Source organism: Macrotis lagotis, chromosome X (genome assembly GCF_037893015.1).
Source record: "Macrotis lagotis isolate mMagLag1 chromosome X, bilby.v1.9.chrom.fasta, whole genome shotgun sequence".
NCBI classification, from domain to species: domain Eukaryota; kingdom Metazoa; phylum Chordata; class Mammalia; order Peramelemorphia; family Peramelidae; genus Macrotis; species Macrotis lagotis.
This window is the reverse complement of record NC_133666.1, coordinates 220,742,331-220,763,759: the sequence shown is the minus strand read 5'-3', so window position 1 is coordinate 220,763,759 and position 21,429 is coordinate 220,742,331. Positions and strand designations below refer to the sequence as shown.

General features: G+C 32.4%; 1 protein-coding gene across 20 annotated transcripts in view; it reads right to left on the bottom strand.

The window, feature by feature from the left end:
- The window catches only part of ARB2A (ARB2 cotranscriptional regulator A), a 490,274-nt gene that overhangs the window by 23,506 nt on the left and 445,339 nt on the right, over positions 1-21,429 (bottom strand). The window contains exon 11 of one of the 20 annotated variants that reach the window (XM_074201385.1): positions 53-347. The exons of the other annotated variants lie outside the window; for them this stretch is intronic. Within the exon in view, the coding sequence (XP_074057486.1) occupies positions 271-347 (77 nt within the window). The 3' untranslated portion in view covers positions 53-270. Of the gene's footprint in view, positions 1-52; positions 348-21,429 lie in introns of those variants that run through there. 20 annotated transcript variants of the gene reach the window in all.

Below are 21,429 nucleotides of genomic sequence, written 5' to 3'. Positions count from 1 at the left end.
ATAATAATAATAATAATAATAATAATAATAGCAGCCAGGTGGCACAGCAGACAGAGCACCAGCCCTGGAGTCAGGAGCACCTGGGTCTAAATCCAGCTTCAGACACCCAATGATCACCCAGCTGTGCGGCCCCGGGCAACCCCCCCAAAAGACGACGACGACGACAACGATGATGATGATGATGATGATGATAATGATAATAATGACAATGAAAATGTGCTTCAGTCTGTGTTCCAACACCTCCAGCTCTGTGTGGGTGGATCACATTCTTTATGATAAGTCCATCACAAAAGCTACTTCCATATTTTTCCACTGTTGCCATTGCTGAAGCATTATCTTTTTAAATCCTGACAACAGTACAAATGAATCATGAACTTTATTATCATTTTATAATCAAGAAAACTGAGACAGACAGAGTTTAAAAACTGAGGCAGGGTTGCCCAGTTTCATACATCTGCTCAGTAAATGAGGTCTGAGTTCAGGGCTACAACAACTGTACTACTTAAAATATAATCTCTTGAATCACAGTTCTTTTCAGCTAGTTAGAAACCTTCATTATTTTTCTTTCATTTATAATTATATAACAAATATCAAAAACTATAATGGTCAACCAAAGGTTTTAGGTTAATGTAAAAATATATTTAAGAATAAAGTTCAATTCACAAGTCTTAAATATGAATAATGATTAAATTTCAAGATAATTTTATACATACATTTTGCTCATTTTAATGTATTACTATAGCATGCTCAAAATAAATGATGACAATATACCAATCCCATTAATATAATAGAATGGGAATAATATAAATATAAATATTATATAAATAATATAAACACTCAGTGTTTATCACATGCATTCTATGGTATCTGCCCTTATATCATTCAAATATTCCATTTTGCCAAAGAATGATTCTTGTTTATGCTTTTTGAGTACTTTACTGTCCTGTTATGTCCAATCCTATCCAAGGTCTAACACCAGAACATTTGTCAACTTACTAACCAGCATTTTCCTAATACTTATATCCTATAATATGAAAATGTTAACAAATGGGTAATGCACAATGCTGGTTTGAAAGGACCAAACAGATGAGAGGAATAGAAGAAATTTACTTCCATAATGATATGGTGAAGCTATTCACTCACAGGTCACTGGACTGTTTGATGCCTGGTCTTGAGGTATAACTCATCCAAAGCTGACTGCATATAAGTAAATGAGAGAACTTCAGCCTATCGGAAATTCCAGATGATGATTTATGAACCACAAGTCAAGAATAGATAACTTATAATGTCACATGAGTGGCATTTCAATCATTTCAGTGTCTATGTGCTTTTCAATGCTATATAAAAGGTTTGTGGCTTTTTTGAAATAAAGTTTTATTGATGCTTTTTGTTTTTATATTATAATTATTTCCATATATTATTAAATATTTCCCAATGGTAGGTCCCTCCTTATAGCAAAGGAAAAGAATTAAGCAGAACTAGCCTAAATAGTTACTTAGTATGAAGGAATATGAAATAATCTACGTGTGTGTGTGTGTGTGTGTGTGTGTGTGTGTGTGTGTGTGTGTGTGTGTGTGTAGGCAGCTAGGTGGCACAGTGGATGGGTGAGTAGGTAGGGGCACTACAGTCAGGAAGACCTGAGTTCAATTTGTCCTCAGACACTAGCTATGTGACCCTGGCCAGGTCACTTAACTCTGTCTCAATTTTCTCATCTGTAAAATGACTTGGAGAAGGAAATAGAAAAGTACTCTAGTATCTTTGCTAAGAAAACCCTAAACAGGGTCATGAAGAGTTGAATGTGACTTAAACAGCATTATATTACTATATTCTGATCCTTGGTGGAAAGGAAAGGGAAAGAAATGGAGTGTGGGAGAAGTGGGGGGAAAGATGGATATGGCATAGGAAGACTATCTATCTACCTATCTATCCATCCATCTAATAACTTCCTACTAAATGATAAGGCAATTCCATATGAAATGTTTAATAACAGAACTAAATAAAAACAAACAAAGCAAAACATACTACCCCAACCCTTTAACTTTCTTAAAAATCTTCATGTTTTTTTTCTTTCTGTTCATGTGTCTATATCCTCCTGCTTCCAGTGAGACAGTGAGCACATTATAGCTGTAAGATTTATGTCTCTGAATGTTATGAATGACACTGAGGTCTCTTAACTGGGCACCACTTACACTTCCAGGCTTATCTCTGATTCCTCTTTTCCACTCACACTATGCTCCAATCAAACACAACTGCTGTCTCTCAACAGATAGATTCTTCTCATGCCTCTGTATCTCTAGTCCTTCTGCCCTGAATGTCTATGATCTATGTCTTTATCCTTTGAAAACCTATTTTGTCTTTAAAGCTTTTAACCCTCCTCTGTGAAGACTTTCATGATCCCCACAGAAGACTAACAACCTTATACTTCAGATTTCATATAACATTTTGTTTTTCTAACACTTTGCTTTGTAATATGGCATAGTATGTGCAGGCATTTTATCTCCCTACTAGAATTTTGTGGGCAAAGACTGTTATATAAACTTTGTAATCCCTTAGCATAGTGCTTTGCACACTGTAGGTGCTTAAATTTCTGATCTGAATTTGATGCAAAAAAAATCCTTCTCTGTAAAGGACTATAAGCTTTGTTCAGTACATTAACTTCCAAAAGACTCAGCTCCTTTTAACAGAGCTTAGAACTCTGGCCTTGGCCTTGGGGCTTTCCTTTGTTTGTTATTCTGGTTTGCCTGACTCTTTGTGACCCCAATTGGGGTTTTCTTGGCAAAGACACTGGAATGGTTTGCCATTTCCTTCACCAGCTCATTTTACAGATGAGGAGACTGAAGGAAACACTAAGTGAACTCAGGACTTCCTCCTGCCTCACCTCCTCCCCGCAATTGTCCTTTCCTTCTTACTCTATTCTCCAAACCTAAATTTGATGCCCTGACCTCTTAATCTTTTTGATTTTTTAAAGCTGTTTGTTTTTCTGGGTCCAGATATATGCTACCCTGATCAAGGCTTTACTTTTTTCTTTCTCTCCTTTCCATTGTTACAAATATAGTTATTCATTTATTCCACTCCTCTTTTCTCTTCTCTCACATACTTTAAATCACAAGCGTATATTTTCTAGGATTTATGTACAATGGAAAGTAATTTGCAACATAGTAATATAACGAATAAGGCTGAGGTCAACTGAATGTTCATTCACTCTATCCAAGACAAACTGGATGGTACCTCAACTTGATAAGCTAATCTTTAGTCAAATATCTCCAGGCTCTATTTGGCTCATGATTCTCCTGACCTGAAGCCCCTATGCATTAACCTTTTCTTCCTTCTTATCCCCAGAATGTCACTGTCACTTCATATATATATATATATATATATATATATATATATATATATATATATATCTCCCTGGATTTACTCACTTGCTGATTCTAAAATTTTAGCCAACCAGGAAGTTGGTCACTTTCCTGGATTTTGGCAGGAATTTTTAATGTTATATCCACAGTCATATTTAATAACTATATATAGCTAGTTATCTCTTCTGTCTCAGAAAGGGGAGAAAGAATCCAAGTTATAATTATAATTGAGGTCAATTACTGAGAAGAAAGAATAATTCAACCAGAAACCCTCCAAAACATCCCTTTTCCCTGACATACTCAAATCATACATCTAAAAGATCTATTTATTATAAATTTAGTGGAACTATTTCTAATGGTGTCCCAAACTCTTGAGGTCCTGCTCAATGAAGTGGTATGCAATTAAAAGGCAACAAGATTACACATAAGGGAATTTCTTCAATTAAGCAGGAACCACATCCAAGACAAGCTGTCTGTTCAACTCCCTCCAATTTAATTCAACAAACATTTTACTAAGCACCTAGTAGGTGAAAGGCACTAAATTAGGCTGTGATAAAAATATTCAAAAAACTTTATATAGCCGACAATTTAGGAAAGTCAATATATATTTTAACCTTAATAGTCTAAAAATATAAAGCAAAAAATGGCTAAAAATAAGCAAAAATAGAATATTTTTGGTTATTTGATTTTTAAAGAAAATTTAGTCAGAATATTTGCCCAATGTCTACTGTAAAATATTCTCACTGAACATTTGAAAAAAAGGTACATAATTCATAAACAAAGATGTGGCTATTTACTCATACCATGTAGTTAGAACCATGTAGAGAAGCCTATGGACCATGATATAGATCTATGCCAAAATACACAAAGATATATGAATATACATATATTTATGTAGTTTTCCTCTGCACAAAGCTATCTAGCCAATGTAGCCAATGTAGGAATCAACTCCAAAACCCTAACCTAATTAATTCTAATCAAGTGAGTTTATCTAACTGTTTAATCTATCTACATATATATCTATCTTATAAAACATCATTTATGTTTTAGCTAAAAGTTATTACATTATAGCCTGCATGGCCTTTGATCAACCTACTGAAGGAAACTTTAAATAAAGTTAAACTTTATAGACTAAGTAATTAAGGAAGACCTAGTTCAAGTTCTAGATCTGAATTCTTTATTAACTTTGCAACTGTGGACAAGTCATTTAACCTCTTAGTTGCCCAAGCAACAAAGCAATTCTCTAAGGTGATCAGTAGATGTAGAATAGTAGTCTATTTTTGTTGGCAGAGGGAATTTCCCAGAAGGGGAGGGAGTAGTCCTCAACTGATGCTCCTTAGACATCTAATCATGTGGAGGTAAAATATGTATTCTTTTTTTTTTACTCTTACTATTCATGAAAATAATTATCATTAGGATGATAACCATATCATTATGATAATAACATTATGATATTATTCAACTTAAAAGGACTATAAGTATTTCTAATATTTCATGGACTTGACAGTGAATATGTCAGCATAAGAACAATTTTAACTCTAAAGTCTGGAATTTAAATTTATTTAATACATTTAAAAGGATGAAAAATGGTGTTTCAATTAAAACATCACCATATTTTAAAATCATTCAGAGTATGAATAAGGATCATTGCATCCTAAAGTAGCAAAGCTAATGGAGATATAATACTACATTGAAGTTTTGAATATCTCATAAAAATATATGGCAAAGCAAAAACAAAATAGGCAACAACTTTAGTATTTTACCAGATTAAGATATATTACATTAATAGAAATTGGGTTGAATTAAAAAACCAATGTGAAATCAAAATACGTTATGGTACTAAACTAATGTTACTCGCTCCAAGATATTTTGTTTTTCAAATTCATCCTTAACAAATTAGAGAGGAACCTGGTTCAAAGGGGCTAAATTAATCAGTTTCAATAATCTTATAGTCTATAGGAGAATGCTAGAGAGAGTGAGTTCTGACTACAACAGAGTTTCTCTTGCAAGTTGAAATATTTATTTACATGCCTTTAAAAATCACTGATTCAAATGACTTTTTTATATTCAGAATATCAATATTCAGTAATATAGGAGTAAATTCAAGTGTCCATTAGGGTAATATTCCCATTAAGAAGCACTGAACTGAATTTTCTGTCACCTTCTATTAAGATTATGAGCTGTTGTCACATTTGGCATGAAAATATTATGCCAGAGAATCTCTTGAAAATTGGTTAAATACATTTAGAAAATGTATCAATTAAATCAATTGTTCCATCTTTACAATAATTTCTATGAATTTATACTGAGGAATCATGATAAGTCTACTCACCGGACTAAGGTCAAGGCATAAATACCATTTTATATTAATTATACATACACTATATATTTATTGTTATATTTAATATTCAGCTAATTCATATATGAGACATTATTTAAACTAAAAATATAGTTAGAGATCCCAGTCTTAAACCTCAAGTAAAGAAGTAGAGAGAGAGAATATAAAAGAAATGATGGACAGGGTTGTTTTTTTTTAAATGACAAGTGATCATGGAAAATAATGTTTTCAGCTAGTAAATAGTTTTGTATTCCAGAAAGAAAACCCAATTGGAAGTCAAATTTTAAGACTAATTTTTCTCTTAAAGTGATTGTTTCATGTTTTCCAAGATAATTCCAATTTCAAATATGCTAATCTACTGTTCTTATAAACCATCAGAATGTCACAGAAATGTCAATATTTTGGCTAACAGTATTTGGAAAAGTGTTGAATCAAATCACCAAGATTTATGACAAAAATATATGTATATATTATATTATATTAGAATGATGGCTATGAAATGGAAGATTACAGGTTAAAGAAATATGGTGATTGGTCTTGAAAAAGTATGCATACTTAGTACATATTAAGTATATATGGATATAAAATTTTTGTCCAGGGAAGACTGAACTGTTTCTAGTTGTAAAAGTTTGTGAACTTTTATGAGGAAGAATTCATAAAACATATAACACCAATATTTGGTTATTATACATATCCCCTTCCCTTGTTTTTTTCCTTATAATGTTCATTTCTCTATCCTTAAAGTATCTTCCATTCCTTATAGCTCTCCCTTTTATCTCAGCAGTCCAGGAAAAAGAGATTTACATTTTTGAATTGCCAACTTGTCTTCTTACTACATAAGACAATAGGTTCCACCTTCATCTTTTTTCTCTGATATTAATGTCTCTTTCTCTCTTTTCCTAATGCTTCTTAAAAGACATTTTTAAAAATCCTCTATAACCTATGTTTACTTCCATCTTTGAAGATTTCTACCATGCCACAAACCTTCTCATCTCACTCCCCAAAACCACTCCCACTATGACTGTCTTTTCTCCAAAATAAATATATTCAATTCTTTCAACTGATTTTCAGACAGTCTGATTCTTAGTTCTTTTATGCTCTTAGCATCTCTCATATATATGAATTGGCTCTAGATTATCCACATCATCTAATATCTCCCAATTTATGCCTAAACTATTCCAATATATTATCAACATGGGAATCCATAAATTTTTCTGCACCAACTATCTGCTCTGATCCAAAGTAATATGCCCAGGGATTTTTATAACTTACTAAAATGATATTTTCTAAGATGAGTGATAAAATTTCTGGGACAAATTTGATGACTTTTTAATCTCCTGTACCACTCTAGTCTCTAAAATACTAAAACTTTTATCCACTACTACTGACATTGATGACTGTCTTCTCTTCTCTGACATGTTAACTATTTCTTTTGTGTCTGATTTCTTTTCTTCTTTCTAATTAATTGAGGACAACTCTGAAGAATTCCTGACCCTACATCTTTCTCTCACTTCACAAAATCCCTATCCCTAAATGAAAACTATTTGCTTCCATGACAAAATGGGACAGAGACTGGACCTAGAATTTCATGGGGATAGCAGATGCCAATGCCCTCTTCCAATGCAGCCTGGCACCTTCTCTGCAATTTAGTCTTGGAAAGTTGCCTTGAGTACTGGGATATTTAAATAATTTACTGGGTCACATAGTTTATATATGTCAGAAGTTGTTCTTGAACCTAACACTTCTTAATACTTCTAGGAAAGCTCTCTATTTAGTATAACCCAACTACATCTCTACAGATAAAGCAACCTTTAAGAAATAATTCTCATTAAATTTGTCTTTAGTAAATGACTATCAGATCACTATCGACAGAAATGGTTTCATTTTGTTTTGTTTTGTGTTTTTTTTTTGCAAGACAGTGGGGTTAAATGGCTTGCCCAAGGTCACATAGATAAGTTAATTATTAAGTGTCTGAGGCCAAATTTGAACTCAGGTCCTCCTGACTCCAGAGCTGGTATTATATCCACTAAACCACCTAGCTGCACCAATGGTTTCATTTCTTACTTTATAACCCTAATGCCTATCACAGTACTTCGAACATAGAAAGTGCTAAAATCACTCTTTTGGAAATATACTGTATGCACTACTAGTTTACTTATTAAGTAAGAACAATTTCTACAATTTCACCATCTCAGTTATTTTCAGAATTCAAAGTTTCTCTTTCAAATAATGAAATATTTTCTTTGGAATCTGGAATGTTTTATATGTATATGAGAAAATAACTGGCATTAGAAACTTAACTTTAAAACTTTGAAAGTGTCAGTCAATTTGCATAACTATGTCAGCACTTTGTTTTTACCTGCAAGTGAACACATCAATGTTAAGAATTTTTTAAAATCCCCATTATGATTGCTAAAATATTATTCTCCTAATAATCTTATTTTCATAATTATGGTGTCATTTAAAATTTTTTCTCGGAATTTTAGCCTTTTAAATTTATCACAATTTTTGCACAAAGTAGATAATTAAATAGTATATGAATGAATTAGGTTTTTACTACTCCTTTCCAACAACTTCATTATCTACTCTAGCAGGCTGTAATCATTTAAATAATTTCAGTAAATGCCTAGCATTGTGTAGTAATCTGGACCAGAAATCAAGAAAAGCTGCGCCGAAAGCTGACCTCATCGCTTCCTATCAGTATCATCACATCACTTGGTCATTCTGAGTTGTCAGTTTCTTTATAAGGAAAATGGAGATACCTCTCCATTTCTATGAATCTCAAATGAGATCTATAAAGTGCTTTGCAAACCATAAAGTACTATGTCAGAATTATTATAATTTAGCATATATATGTATATATATTTGATCATGTATCACTTTCTTTATGTGTATTTATGTTTATTCCATTTGACAATAAACTTTTAGAAAGGAGATTTAAAAAAAAACTGTCCATAGAACTTAATATAACTTCACATATTAGATAATAAAGATTTATTGATCAACATCATAGATGAAAAAAAAGTTTGCTTCCTGAGCCAGTGTGCAGGTAGTCAGGAAAAAGTTTGGTCATTATTTTTGAGGGATATTGTGGTAAGAATTCATATATTAAATAAAGTCCTTTCCAACCAGATGATTTTAATATTTGTATCAAAGTTTAAGACAATGAAAACCTATCTCAACTTCATAAAAAAACTATTTACTTAGGTATTTTTCTTTTCCCCATTAGGGCATGTTGCTATTATCACCAGTAGCAATAAATTATCAGATTTTTAAGTGTCTCATTTGGGTTTCTCTCATTAGACCAGATTAGTAATTCAGTTTTATGTACTGATTTGTCCATGCAAATTCTTGAAGATATTTTAAAACATTTTCTTATAGAACTGAAATAATTTTCAATACAAGGTGTCTCAAAAGTCTTCTTGTAGTTTTACACGTTGGTATCTTAATAACTATTTAGGAAAAGCTATTATTGGTTAAAAATGAATTAAGATTTTGGGGATGATACACTGTATTCTAACAAGTGCTAATAAGAATGATGGTTTGCTGTTCACATAGGCATATTAATTAGAATCAAAACTGTTTGCCTTTTGAAACTTCATTGCCTTCTGAAATATATAATGTATGAATATTTTTACTTCTTTAGTAAGAAAAACTTATACAGTTTCTTAGCTTTTATTTTTGTAATCCAAAGTTTATCTTTCATATAATGGAATATTTTCCCATAGAATCTTGAATGCATGTTATAGAATGACTTTGGCATTAGAAATTTACTTTAAAACCTTAGAAGTATCTGTCAATTTACACAAATATGACTGAGTTTCACTAATAAGCTTTCAGAATGACTTTGTCTTTATTTTTGGAAAGGAAAAGTTGTCTTGTTTCATAAAGCCTAGAGGTTACATTTAGAATCAGCATTTACTTTATTTTTCTAAGTCTATATTTTGGTTTAGCTAAGGCATGATATATAGTGATATACAAAAAAATAGTAAAAAATTCCTTTGGAACACTAAAGACAACAATGGTATCTGGTCTGTTAGTTCAGTTAGTTGAGTATGGTGCTAATGAGACTAAGGTCATGGGTTCAATCCTTATAGGGATCATTTAGCTTTACATAGAAAACTAGCCAAAACCTGTGCTCCATAGAGAGCCAATACTTCTAAAACAAATCAAATTATCGTGTGCCACTCAAAAAAAGGAAGGTCTAAGAGAGAATATGTCCAAGGGAGTATTAATTCATCCATACTACTAGATGGGTGTCACATTAACATTTCATATCTGTCTCTATAGAAACAGATCTATTTATCCAAATTTAGATATATTTAAATATATTGACATAGATATATCATTATGTTTCATTCCTTAGTAACAATGGGAGTACAAACTATGAAAACAAAGAAGGGGGACTGGACAGAACCCACTTTTTAGCTGTAATTCCATGAGCATCAAGGTATATGCATATACATGTATATATACATATATGATATTTGTATATAATTGTATTTTAATATGAACAATAATTCTTTTAAAAAGTTTTTTAAAGTGCTAACTCTCTAGTTTTACACAAAGAATAAACAAGACAAAACAAAGCACTACTAAGGATAAATGTAGGAGAGAAGAAAGGCCTTGCACTGAACTCAGTAGCTTAAACTGTCATGAACTATAAAAGATTCTGGGAAGCCTGTTCATAGTGTTTTAAAATGATTCCATGTTTATATGAAGAGTGGTTTCATGCCATAAACTATGTGATTATTCTACAAATGATAAAGTGAAGGTTTAGAATGAATTTAGCATGAAAATATTCCCAACTGGTTTTGTGAAGTCTCATTCTAATATTTTTCTTGGAAGCTCATGTTGTAGAAAGTCCTTTTAAAAGTTTCCATTAAGAATTTAAAAAAAAAAACCCCAAAATTCTCTTTTGAATAAGGCCCAGAACAAGAGATAAGGTATATCAGATTCTGCTCAAAAGTGAACATTTATTATAAGGAGAATTTATTATAAGATTTAGTAATGATAATAATGATAATTCAGTTCATCAAAGTAATCATATAGAATATTTTTGTAATTCTTTTTTGTAAAAAATTTATTGAAGGCAATGGGGTTAAGTGACTCCTGACTCCAGGACCACTGCTCTATCCCCTGCACCACCTAGCTACCCCTTGTGTAATTCTTTTGAGAAATAAAGTTTTACAAAAATGTCAGACAATCTTTAGAAAGAATGCTGAACTTTAAAAAGGTTCAGGAAATACAGGCAAGGAAAAGTTTTGATGGTAAGCTGTAATGTTAACTTTCTAAAATGCTGATGCTAGATTTTTTATTGGTACTGTTACAATTAAGTTTATTATTCCAATCCATTAGATTTCAAGTTTATTTAAAATAAGCAAAACTTATTTAAAACAGGGTGAGGATAAAGCCATGTTATTTCCATGTATTGGAATAAAGCCATGCATTGTTTTATTTAGGAACTTAATAGATTTTTGTTGAAATTAAGAACCAAAAGATTCAATAGAATTTGGTTTTAAAGGCTCAACATAAATTTATTTGTGAACATAGGAATTAAAGGAAAAAGATGCACTTCTTATCACCCTGATTTTTTTAACATTAATATAAAGCAAGCAAAACCACAGAAACACCTTGATCCCCCAAAGTTGAACTAAGTTTATTTCCCCCAAAAAAGAATTAAGAAAAAATAGCAGGTTCGATCAACATGTACTTCTTTTGATTGGCAATACATTCAACCTTATAATTTACTATTTTTTTAGGACATGAAGGTATGCTTCATCTTTAAAAAATTAATAATAACGGTTTCCATTATGTTGATTCAAGTTTTGTTACCAATGTTACCTTCATTTATATAGTTTCAGTATAGTTAATGAACTGTGTGACCCTAGGCAAGTTACTTCACAATGTTTATCTCAGTTTTCTCATCTCTAAAATGATCCAGAGAAAGAAATGGTAAACCATTATGGAATCTTTACCAAGAAAACCCCAAATGGAGTCACAAAGAGTTGAACATGACTGAAAAGACTAAACAACAAAATATAGTGTAACCTTAATCTTTAAAATAAAACCATTACAAAAAGCATCTCTTTAGAAGTCTTCATTCTTTTTCTTCTTGAACATTAGATAGCCAAATATAATAAACTTTGTAATTTTTGGCTTTTTTCTAGTTCACTCAAAAATTGAGAATGTCCCTCATCTTAATGAACAAACTGTTTCTTCTCTGAAAAAATGTATCCTTTGGGGGAGTTTTCTTTCACACTGTAAAACATTTATCTATAAATTTCTTAATGTTAATGGATCCCCTTCTTACACAACATAAGTGGTCATTACCTCAAAGGGGTTTCATCTTTCAGTCATGACTTACAGTAATCAAGCTAATCAGTAAGAAAGGATTGAAGCAGTTATGAACATCAGGAACACCTATCCTAGTCACTGGAGGCATCATTAAAATATGCCATAAAGAATATTAAGAAATGACCAATGGAATAAGTTGGATGTCTTAGATCTCAGAAATTAAAGATGTAAAGTTTTAATCTTGCCTTTGCATTTACTACTGTATGTTGTTGGAAAAACCACTTAGCTTCTCCCAATTTCCTCATCTGAAGAGAAGAATAACAATACATCTATTGCCCTATTTGACAGTGTTGTCAGGATCAACATAGACAATGAATGTTTTATAAACAATCAATACTACATGTTTATTAGTTGCTATGATTATAAAAGGAAGGAAATTGGGTGGGGGGTCTTTCACTAGATTTTCATTTTCCACTTACAAACTTGGCAGGATTTAGGAATATTTGGATGGCAACCATGTCAAGATCTTTGTGACCTTACATCATAGGAAGAAGCCATTATGAAACCACGTTTACATGGATGTGACAGAATTTGCTGAACTATGATTACTGTAATTAATTATACAAAGTCTGGTTGGTGGACACTACTGCCATGAAGTCATAGTCATAGCAATCTATAGTTTTTGACTCCTATAAAAGTTTGGATATGTTTGCTATCTGGGATTTTTGTAACTCTAAGTTCCATTCTCTCTTTGTGAATGTAAATGAATTGGCATTGCTTGATAGAAAAGTGCATATACACATACACACATTTGTAACTGCCTACTGGTCTATCTCACAGATTCAAAATATCTTCATTTATAAAATATTACATAGAAAGTGCTGAATGAACACTACTTTTTTATCGTACCTATGACTTGCCATCAAAAGACTGGCTCAGAAGCATTAAGTCAGGAATTCTGACCATAAACAAGTTTAATGGCCGGTTTGTGCTTTGTTTTGACATTACAGCTCTTAAGAGTTAAATATCCCCTTTGGAGAGGTAATGGGCCCTAGGACTTGGGAAATTTACAGATGATGTTTTGCAGAGGTAAATCCAGGTTATGAGAGCAGACCTCTATCTCCATGAAAACAGCTCTAATACATCTACAAAGTCATTGATAGGCTGAGTCAAACTCTTCTTTTTTTTCTTTACATCTTCAATTAAACAAAACTAAAAGATCTCAGAACATAATTGCATTAGCAGATTACAGGTAACATTTTTGCTTTCCTACCAATCTCTCCCTAGAACTCCTGGGAAAGGAAGAAAATTGGGAAACTAAGAAAGACATGCATTAGAGATGAAATTATTTCCCTAATGAAAAGAAAGTAGGAAGACATCTTTGCTGCCCAGTCCAATGAGTTGACTTGGAAGATGGACAGAGAGCCTAAGAAAACATGACTCAAAAATTTTCTGCATCTCTATAGTTGCTGAGGATACCACTATCCTCCCAGTTTCCCAGGTTCATAACCTAGGTGTTATCTTTGTCTCTCACTCTCACCCCATCATCCCATATCCAATCAGTTGCCAAAGCCTTCAGTGTATATGTTTCTCATGTCCCCTTTTCTTCTCTAATACTGCAGGACCTCATCGCTTTGTATTTGTACTAATGCAATAACCTGCTTGGTGGTCTACCTGTCCCTACTTCATTCTATCCTCTGCTATCAAAAAAGTGATTTTCCTAAAGCACAGATATGGCCATGTTTCCCCCTGCTTTTGGTTACTCCATATACTTCAGTGCCTCCTGATCATCTTCAGGATCAAATATAAAAATATCCAATTTGATATTTACAGAGTATTCATAACCTCCCTCACCTTCAGCTTTCCAGTCTTCTATCTTTCTATAAACCCTTCCAGTTGACAGTGGTCTCCTTGGTGTTTCTCACAGAAGATACTTGATCTTGCCACACTGGGCATTTTCACAGGTTGTCTACCATACATGGAATGCTCTCTCCTCATCTTCGCCACCTGCCTTCAAGATCAGTTAAAATCCTACCTTTAATAGGATATCTTTCCTAAGCCCTCTTAATTTTGGTGCTTTCTCTTTTTGATTATTTCCTTCTTTTACTTGATTATTTGTTCATTCTGTATATAACTTGTGTTAGTTATATATTGCTATTGCAAGCTGTCTCCCCAAACTGATTGTGAATTCGTTGAGGGCTTCTGTCTTTTCTTTGTATCTCCAGAACTTAGCAAAAGCCTGACCCCAAATAGGTGCTTGATAGTGTTTATCAATTGATTGTGCTGTAAAATAAACATAGAAAATTATGCTTCTCTCAAACATGAAAGTAGGCCCCTTTACTATATGGTCTTAAACACTGGAAGGGATCCTTTCAAAGAAGCCTTCCTGTGGATAGACATTGTAAATTCATTGGTAGCATTCATACTCTGGAGAAAAATTTTATCTTAAGTTCTATTTTATAATCACATTAGAAACCCAACACTATCCCATTACATTTGGTGATGTGTAAAACATCATGAAATAGGTGTAAAAGTTATGATTTGGAATTGTAACTATTTCCTATTGTGGATAGATGGTACATAAAAGTAGCTATTAAAAGTACTTTGGGGGGACAGCTAGGTGGCACAGTGGATAGTGCACTGGCCCTGGAGTCAGGAGGACCTTAGTTCAAATCCAGCTCAGACACTTAATACTTACCTAGCTATGTGACTTTGGGCAAGTCGTTTAACCTCATTGCCTTGCAAAAACCTAAAACCAAAAACAACAAAAAAGTACTTTGGGTTTTATAGATCTCCTGAATTATCAGGAAATAATGACTCCTAACACACTACCATAGTCAGAGTCATCAGAGTCAGAGCTGGAAAGGAAAGTGCAGGTCAACTAATCTATAGTCCTCATTTTATAAATGCAGAAACCATGGTCCAAATAAGCTCATGGTAATACTAATACATCTTCAGTTTTTAAAAACCTTCAATTTCACAACTGCAATTCTATAATACTTTAAAACTTGGAAAGACTATACAGAGAACAACTGTACAGAAACCACAAATCCATATGAAACCTGAATTTGACCCAGACTTCATAACATTGCTCAATTGTGAAGTGATTTTCATTGACAATACAGTAATGTCTTCTCACTGAAGCATAAAACAGCATGGGAGATATTCAGCTATCAAGAGAAGTAGGAATTTTCTAAATCCTCATCAGAAAGAAAAATGTGAGCAAAAAAATCTGGCTAAATTTGGCTAATTCAAATAGCTAAACATGAAGAAATCTCATCAAATGAGCATTTCAGTATAACAGAATGAATGAGTGATAGAAAAAATTATTAAGTGTTTAATAATGTCAGATACTGTATTAAAGCAATGGAGAAACAAACCTAAAAAGCAAGACAGTTCCTATTCTCAATGTACTTAAAAGATTGTTTATAAAAGTGTGAACTTCTCTAATGAGTTTCCCCCCTACAATGAATAGTACTTTCAACCCAGTTGTGATATGCCTGCTTTGGTTGTTTGTGTCCCATTCGAATTTTCTTCTGTTCTCTTTTGTGGTTTTTAAATATCTAATTAAAATTTTTTCCTTTTTCTTCTTTTCTAAAATTCCTAATTACTCGGCAGTTCCCAACTATCCTCCGTTTCTCTCCCCCATCCCCACCTCAAAAGAAGCCCCTCTTTAACAAATAAATATAGGCAGTTCAAACAAATCAGCACCCTGGATTTATTTTTGAAAATGACTGTTTATGTAAATACTTGTCTCATTCTATATTTCTTTATCAAAGATAGCCTTTTTTATAGAAGAGGGGAAGTTCTGAGAGGAAGATGATTTGGAATAAACTACAGTAAAACCCACCAAGAAAAACTGAATACAAGGATGGCATGTCAATTTTAAATATGAAATTATAAATGTTAAATGTTATATATAGCTTCTTTTCTTTTCTAACATACTTTTCAGCAGAATGGATCATCATGTGGTAACAAATATAAATAATAAAAACTACATAAATAAATGTTACAGAAAGTCCATGTCATTTTTTCTTCTTTTTAGGTTGTTTTTTTTTTTGCAAGGCAAATGGGGTTAAGTGGCTTGCCCAAGGCCACACAGCTAGGTAATTATTAAAGTGTCTGAGACCGGATTTGAACCAAGGTACTCCTGACTCCAAGGCTGGTGCTTTATCCACTGAGCCACCTAGCCGCCCCCATGTCATCTTTTCCATTTAGGTGATTCATCTCTACTCATTTGCAAAACAGCACAAAATTCAAACAATAAAAGATGACTAAAGCAATCTCATCATTATTAAATTTGATGTTATAATGTGAAAAAAATATCAAAAAATAAAAATAACAACTGACATTTATAAAGTGTTTTAAGGTTTACACAAATCATCTATTAGAGCCTCACAATAGTCCCATGAAGAGAATATTACTGGTATTATTATTATCCTTATTTTATGGAAAAGGAAATTGATAAGACAGATTAAATAACTTTCCCATGAGCATCCAGCTAAAGCGTCAGAAGTAGTATTTGAATCCGGTTTTTCCTAATTCTTAGCAGAACTCTCTATCCATTATGTTATGCCATGACTCAAGGAAAAAAATCCTATCTTTAGAGTCAAAAGACTTGTGTTCAAACCTTGTACTTTGTCACTAATATTTCTGAAAACTCTGACTCTCAATTTTTCTGCAAAATGGAGGAAAATATTTTTCTCCTCTCTTACCTCCTAGGGTTGTTATGAGGATCAAGTAAAATAATATATTCAAAGTGCTTTATAACAGTAAAGAACCATATAAATGCTAGCTATTATTTCTTAGCATGATATAAGAAGCTATCTTTTAAAGTTCAAGCACAGCTGTAATCTATATTTACAAGGTATTTGTAAATTGGTATTCTACAGAGATAAAACAGAGAAGAAATGTAAACCTAGAGTCCATGTTCTCTGATTTTACTTTAACAAAAGTCAATCAAATGAAGGGTAACTGATTTTGTAGCTTAAATAACATTCTAATCTCTGCACAATACCTAAAAGTTGTTGTGGGTACTTTATAAAGATAGTGAGGTAGCACAAACAAGCAGTATTTTATATCTGTCTTATTTACTATATTTTATGTCTTGACACATTAACCATGATTTACAATCCCCCCCTTTCCCCCCAGGATTGAACATAATAACCTAAGTTTAAAGAAATAAAAACATGATCTAGTTGAAATGTGAAAAGAGAGGTCGATGCCATTAATATGAATTGAAGAACTATAAAGACACTGTTTCTAATATCAAGGAAACAAGTCAATATCTATGATTTAGAGTATGAAATGATGAAAAAAAATTCCATTAAATGGGAGCCTCATATGTGGTATGTTCTAATGTTATAAAAGCTTACTTGCATTGGAATTTATTTTACACAGAAAACTGCAAGTAAATAATGATAAGACATCATAGTGTGTCTGATAATCTTTGACAACAATTCTAACGCTGTCATTATGGCCACAGGAGAAACCCACACGTACTAAGCCCTGACCCACCGAGTCTTTTATCTGCATGTGTACTCTCCACAGGCCAAGCAAATAAAGGCCAACTGATAATTTACACATGAATCAACTTTCTCTGCAGAGTAGGCACCAGAGACATTTCTTTTCTCTGTTTCTGGGAGAAAAGCAGCCAGGTCTAAGCTTGTCTCACCAGAAATCATACAAGTGAAACCGTGATATGTAGGAAAATGGCAGATCAGTAAAGGGAAGCTGTTCTGAATGTCTGATAAAAATGGCAGCCACAAAGGACTGGATGGATATTTAGTTTGAAACAGAGCTGACAGTAACAATGAACCTTTATCCTATTCAAAACAGGTAGTGTCATACAAACTGAAAAGGAGATACAATCCTGATAGGAGATTACACAAGATATCTGGGTGGGCATCTTTAAGGGATTCAACCTTCACTTAAGTGAAATGTGGATTCCAGAATCCTTTATAATTTGTTTTCATTCACAATATATCCAGTTTCTTTATATGACTGAGGTGAAGAGAGAAGGGGTAGCATGTGATAGTGTCCATTTTTGATTATCTGAAATAAACCAACTGGTAGGAGGAAATAAACATTAAAAGATGTTCACGAAAATTGTGTGTAATTTTATATCATGAAACTTTCTTCCCTGCAAAGAAGGAAAAAGTGCCTTTTTCTTCAACTCAGACCTTTTGGGAGTTTGGCCAACATATACAAACTGACTCAAATAGTACCCTTTCTAATAAAGTCCTGGTAAGATATATCCTTACAGTATTCTATCTAGTAACAAAGAGATATGTTTAAATTAAATGCATGCAAAGTCACTCCAAATATAATAATTGCAAAAGTCTCACTGATGATAATTATGAAATGGATCAACATAGTAAGTTTTTAATTTTTTTCCATCTCCATTTCTTTGTAAGCAACTTCTCTCTAAATTGTGCACTACATCCCCAGTAATGTACACCTATCAATAGTCTCCTTCAAAATTTGTCTTGAAAGTCACTTCTTCAGGAAGCCTTTCACTGGTATATGAAACAGACTATTCTTTAAACACTATTAACCATGTTTGAATCTTGAAACAGAGGATTATATGAACTTGTAATATATAAGGAAGGTAAACCAGCCTTTTAAAAAAAATTCACTCACATTACAAGTAAAATATTTGATAAAATTTTGGGCTCCTAAATAGAAATTATGTCTCATAGAGAAAAAGTATTTTATCAGGCTACAAAACCTTTAGGACAAACTAAATTCTATCTTTCTCCTAAGAAAACTGCAATGGGCTGGCAAACTAAAACTAAGATATTAGAGTTGGTACACAGAAAAAAAAAGTTAACACTAAAGATCCCAGGAATGAGTCTAGGAATTTTATCTGTTATTTGTATAAGGTATAATTTCTGGCAGTTTATTTTCTTTTGATTTTCCTTTTTCCCCCAATCAAGTTTATGATTTATTATTCTGATCTTTTTAACTATATTTTCTCCAGCTAATTTTCCTTTTCCTCTGCCTATAGTTGTTTTCTCTTCTCTTATTTCATCCTCCATTCTGTTGGTTCTAAAATTTAAAGTTTTTTCATTGAATTGTGAAAATTATTTGTGAAAGAAATTGTGTCTTTTATTTCCTTTCCAAATTCATACAGTGTAAGTCATTCAGGGAAAGCTCAGTAAATGTTATTTGGCTAGCCATTATGTTAAGGATAAATTTTCAAAAAGTTACATAAGAATTTAGAGAAGATTTATATTATATACTTTTATTGAACAGGTCACATTACATCATTGTCTTTGCAAATTTAAGGGATAATATCACAAAGACTAGCCATTATAATTAACATACATGTTAAAACTGAATACAAGAGGATAATGTTTTAGAATATATACAAAGTAAAAGAAAGTCTTAACATTAGAATTTTCTTCACTGTAGGTTGGATTTTGCTTCCATAAGAAGCCATGATAAACTTGATGAAAAATGAATTCAATGATTCATTTCTTAGCTCTGAAAAACTCTCATAGTTTTAAATTTGATTTAGTAAGGTATGTTTTAAGGAACAAGTTAAAAGTACAATACAAAGGGTATACTAAATTAATATGAATAAATTAACTATCTGCTTCCTCCCTATCAGGGCAGATATATAAAAAAATAAAATATATAAAAACAAAGTAGATACCAATCAAAATACATACACGCACATACACACATATTAAAAAAATGAAAGTAGGAGCTTGACTGATGTAAGCTCTTAAAAAGTTAACACATTTATGAGTCAGGATAACTACTAAAGGATAATAGACAAATGCAGCAATGAATATATAAAATAACTTCTAAAAAGTGACTATATTTGCTTAATGCAACACCACAAGCATTAGGCTATCTTATAAACTCTTTTTCTTATGCTGCATGCTAACTGGGACAAGACATAGTATAGACAAATGTAAATTACAGATATTCTCAAACTATGCTTAACCACATCAGCTTTCATCTTCCTCAGCACCACACACTGGAAAAAAAAATCATTCTAGAAAATAGTAAAATAGAACAGATTTAAGTTTGTCTTCTTTCCTTCCCCTATTCTGAAGATAGTGAGGAATATTCCTTAAGGAAGAGAATAGAAGAGTTAACTAAAATTACTATGTGCTGCATTTATTACTTAAATTAGATTAGCCACTAATTTGTTGTTTTTTAAAAACAATGGTGATCACTACAGGAAAAACTTTTATCCTATAAGCATTTAAAATTAATTTCTTATTTCTTTAAAAAATCAAGTGAAAAGACATAATTTTCCCATTATTTTAACTTGTTCCCCTCTCCTCACTTTTGAGCTTTTTAGAGAAAGGCACCAAACTTCCATTTATATTTCAGGTCTCAATATAAAATTTTTGTGCAACTCACATTGATTATTTATTTTTGTAAAAATTTAATTGCTTGGGGCAGCTAGGTGGCATAGTAGATAGAGCACTGGTCCTAGAGTCAGGAGGACCTGAGTTCAAATTCAACCTGAGACACTTAATAATTGCCTAGTTGTCTGGCCTTGGGGAGGTCACTCAACCCCATTGCCTTAAATAAAAAAGAAATAAAAGTAAATATTAATTTAAAAAATGTATCTCTCTCTCACTGAATCCCCCAATTGAACAATAAAAATAAAACCAAATAATAATAAAAAACAACATTGTATCTCATTCTGAATTTTAAAACAATTACTTGTTTGGAAGGAGGTGCGGCATATATTTTACCTTCAAGCCTTTTGGCTTATACTTATCTCTTTCCCTAAAACTCATAATTCTACAACTGTTATAACTTAAAGGGGAGCCATTTTATTAGATACTTCACTAGACTTCAATCTCTAGGCCTCCATTTATTATCAATGTGACACATCTCAAGACTTCAATTTGATCACCTGTAAACTGTACTAATACGTTAACTACTTTTCAGCTTAGTTGTGAAGCTTATTTTTTTTTTAAAAATACATGTTAGGTGTTCTATAATCATAACAAACTATAAGTTGTTGTTATTTGCCAACATGATCTTCTTGTTTAACGTTCCTAACTAATCTTTTCCAGTTAATACAGTGTCTAATCTATAAAAATGTAAGATTTTCCTGTCTCTCTCTGACTCCCCACCCCCAAAGTTTCTATAATACCAGAGTAGTCAAACTGATCAAGGATAGGCCCTCAAGGGCTATAGTTCAATAGTGTGATCAACACAGAATTCGAATATACCCCTCCTCAACTTTAATTCCCAAACCTTTTTCTGATTGTTGACAAGAGCATTCTATACATTCTAGGCATTTTATAATCATTTAAAATCTTTCAGAGATTTTTTTTGGGTACCTTCAGGCTTGGGGGTTGCCTTATGAGTAAACCCTAGTGTAATTAAATGAGTTCGGAAATATGACCTTCTAGGAGTCCCTCTGCAGCATGTATCTGGTGAAAGAAGAGGACTCTCATG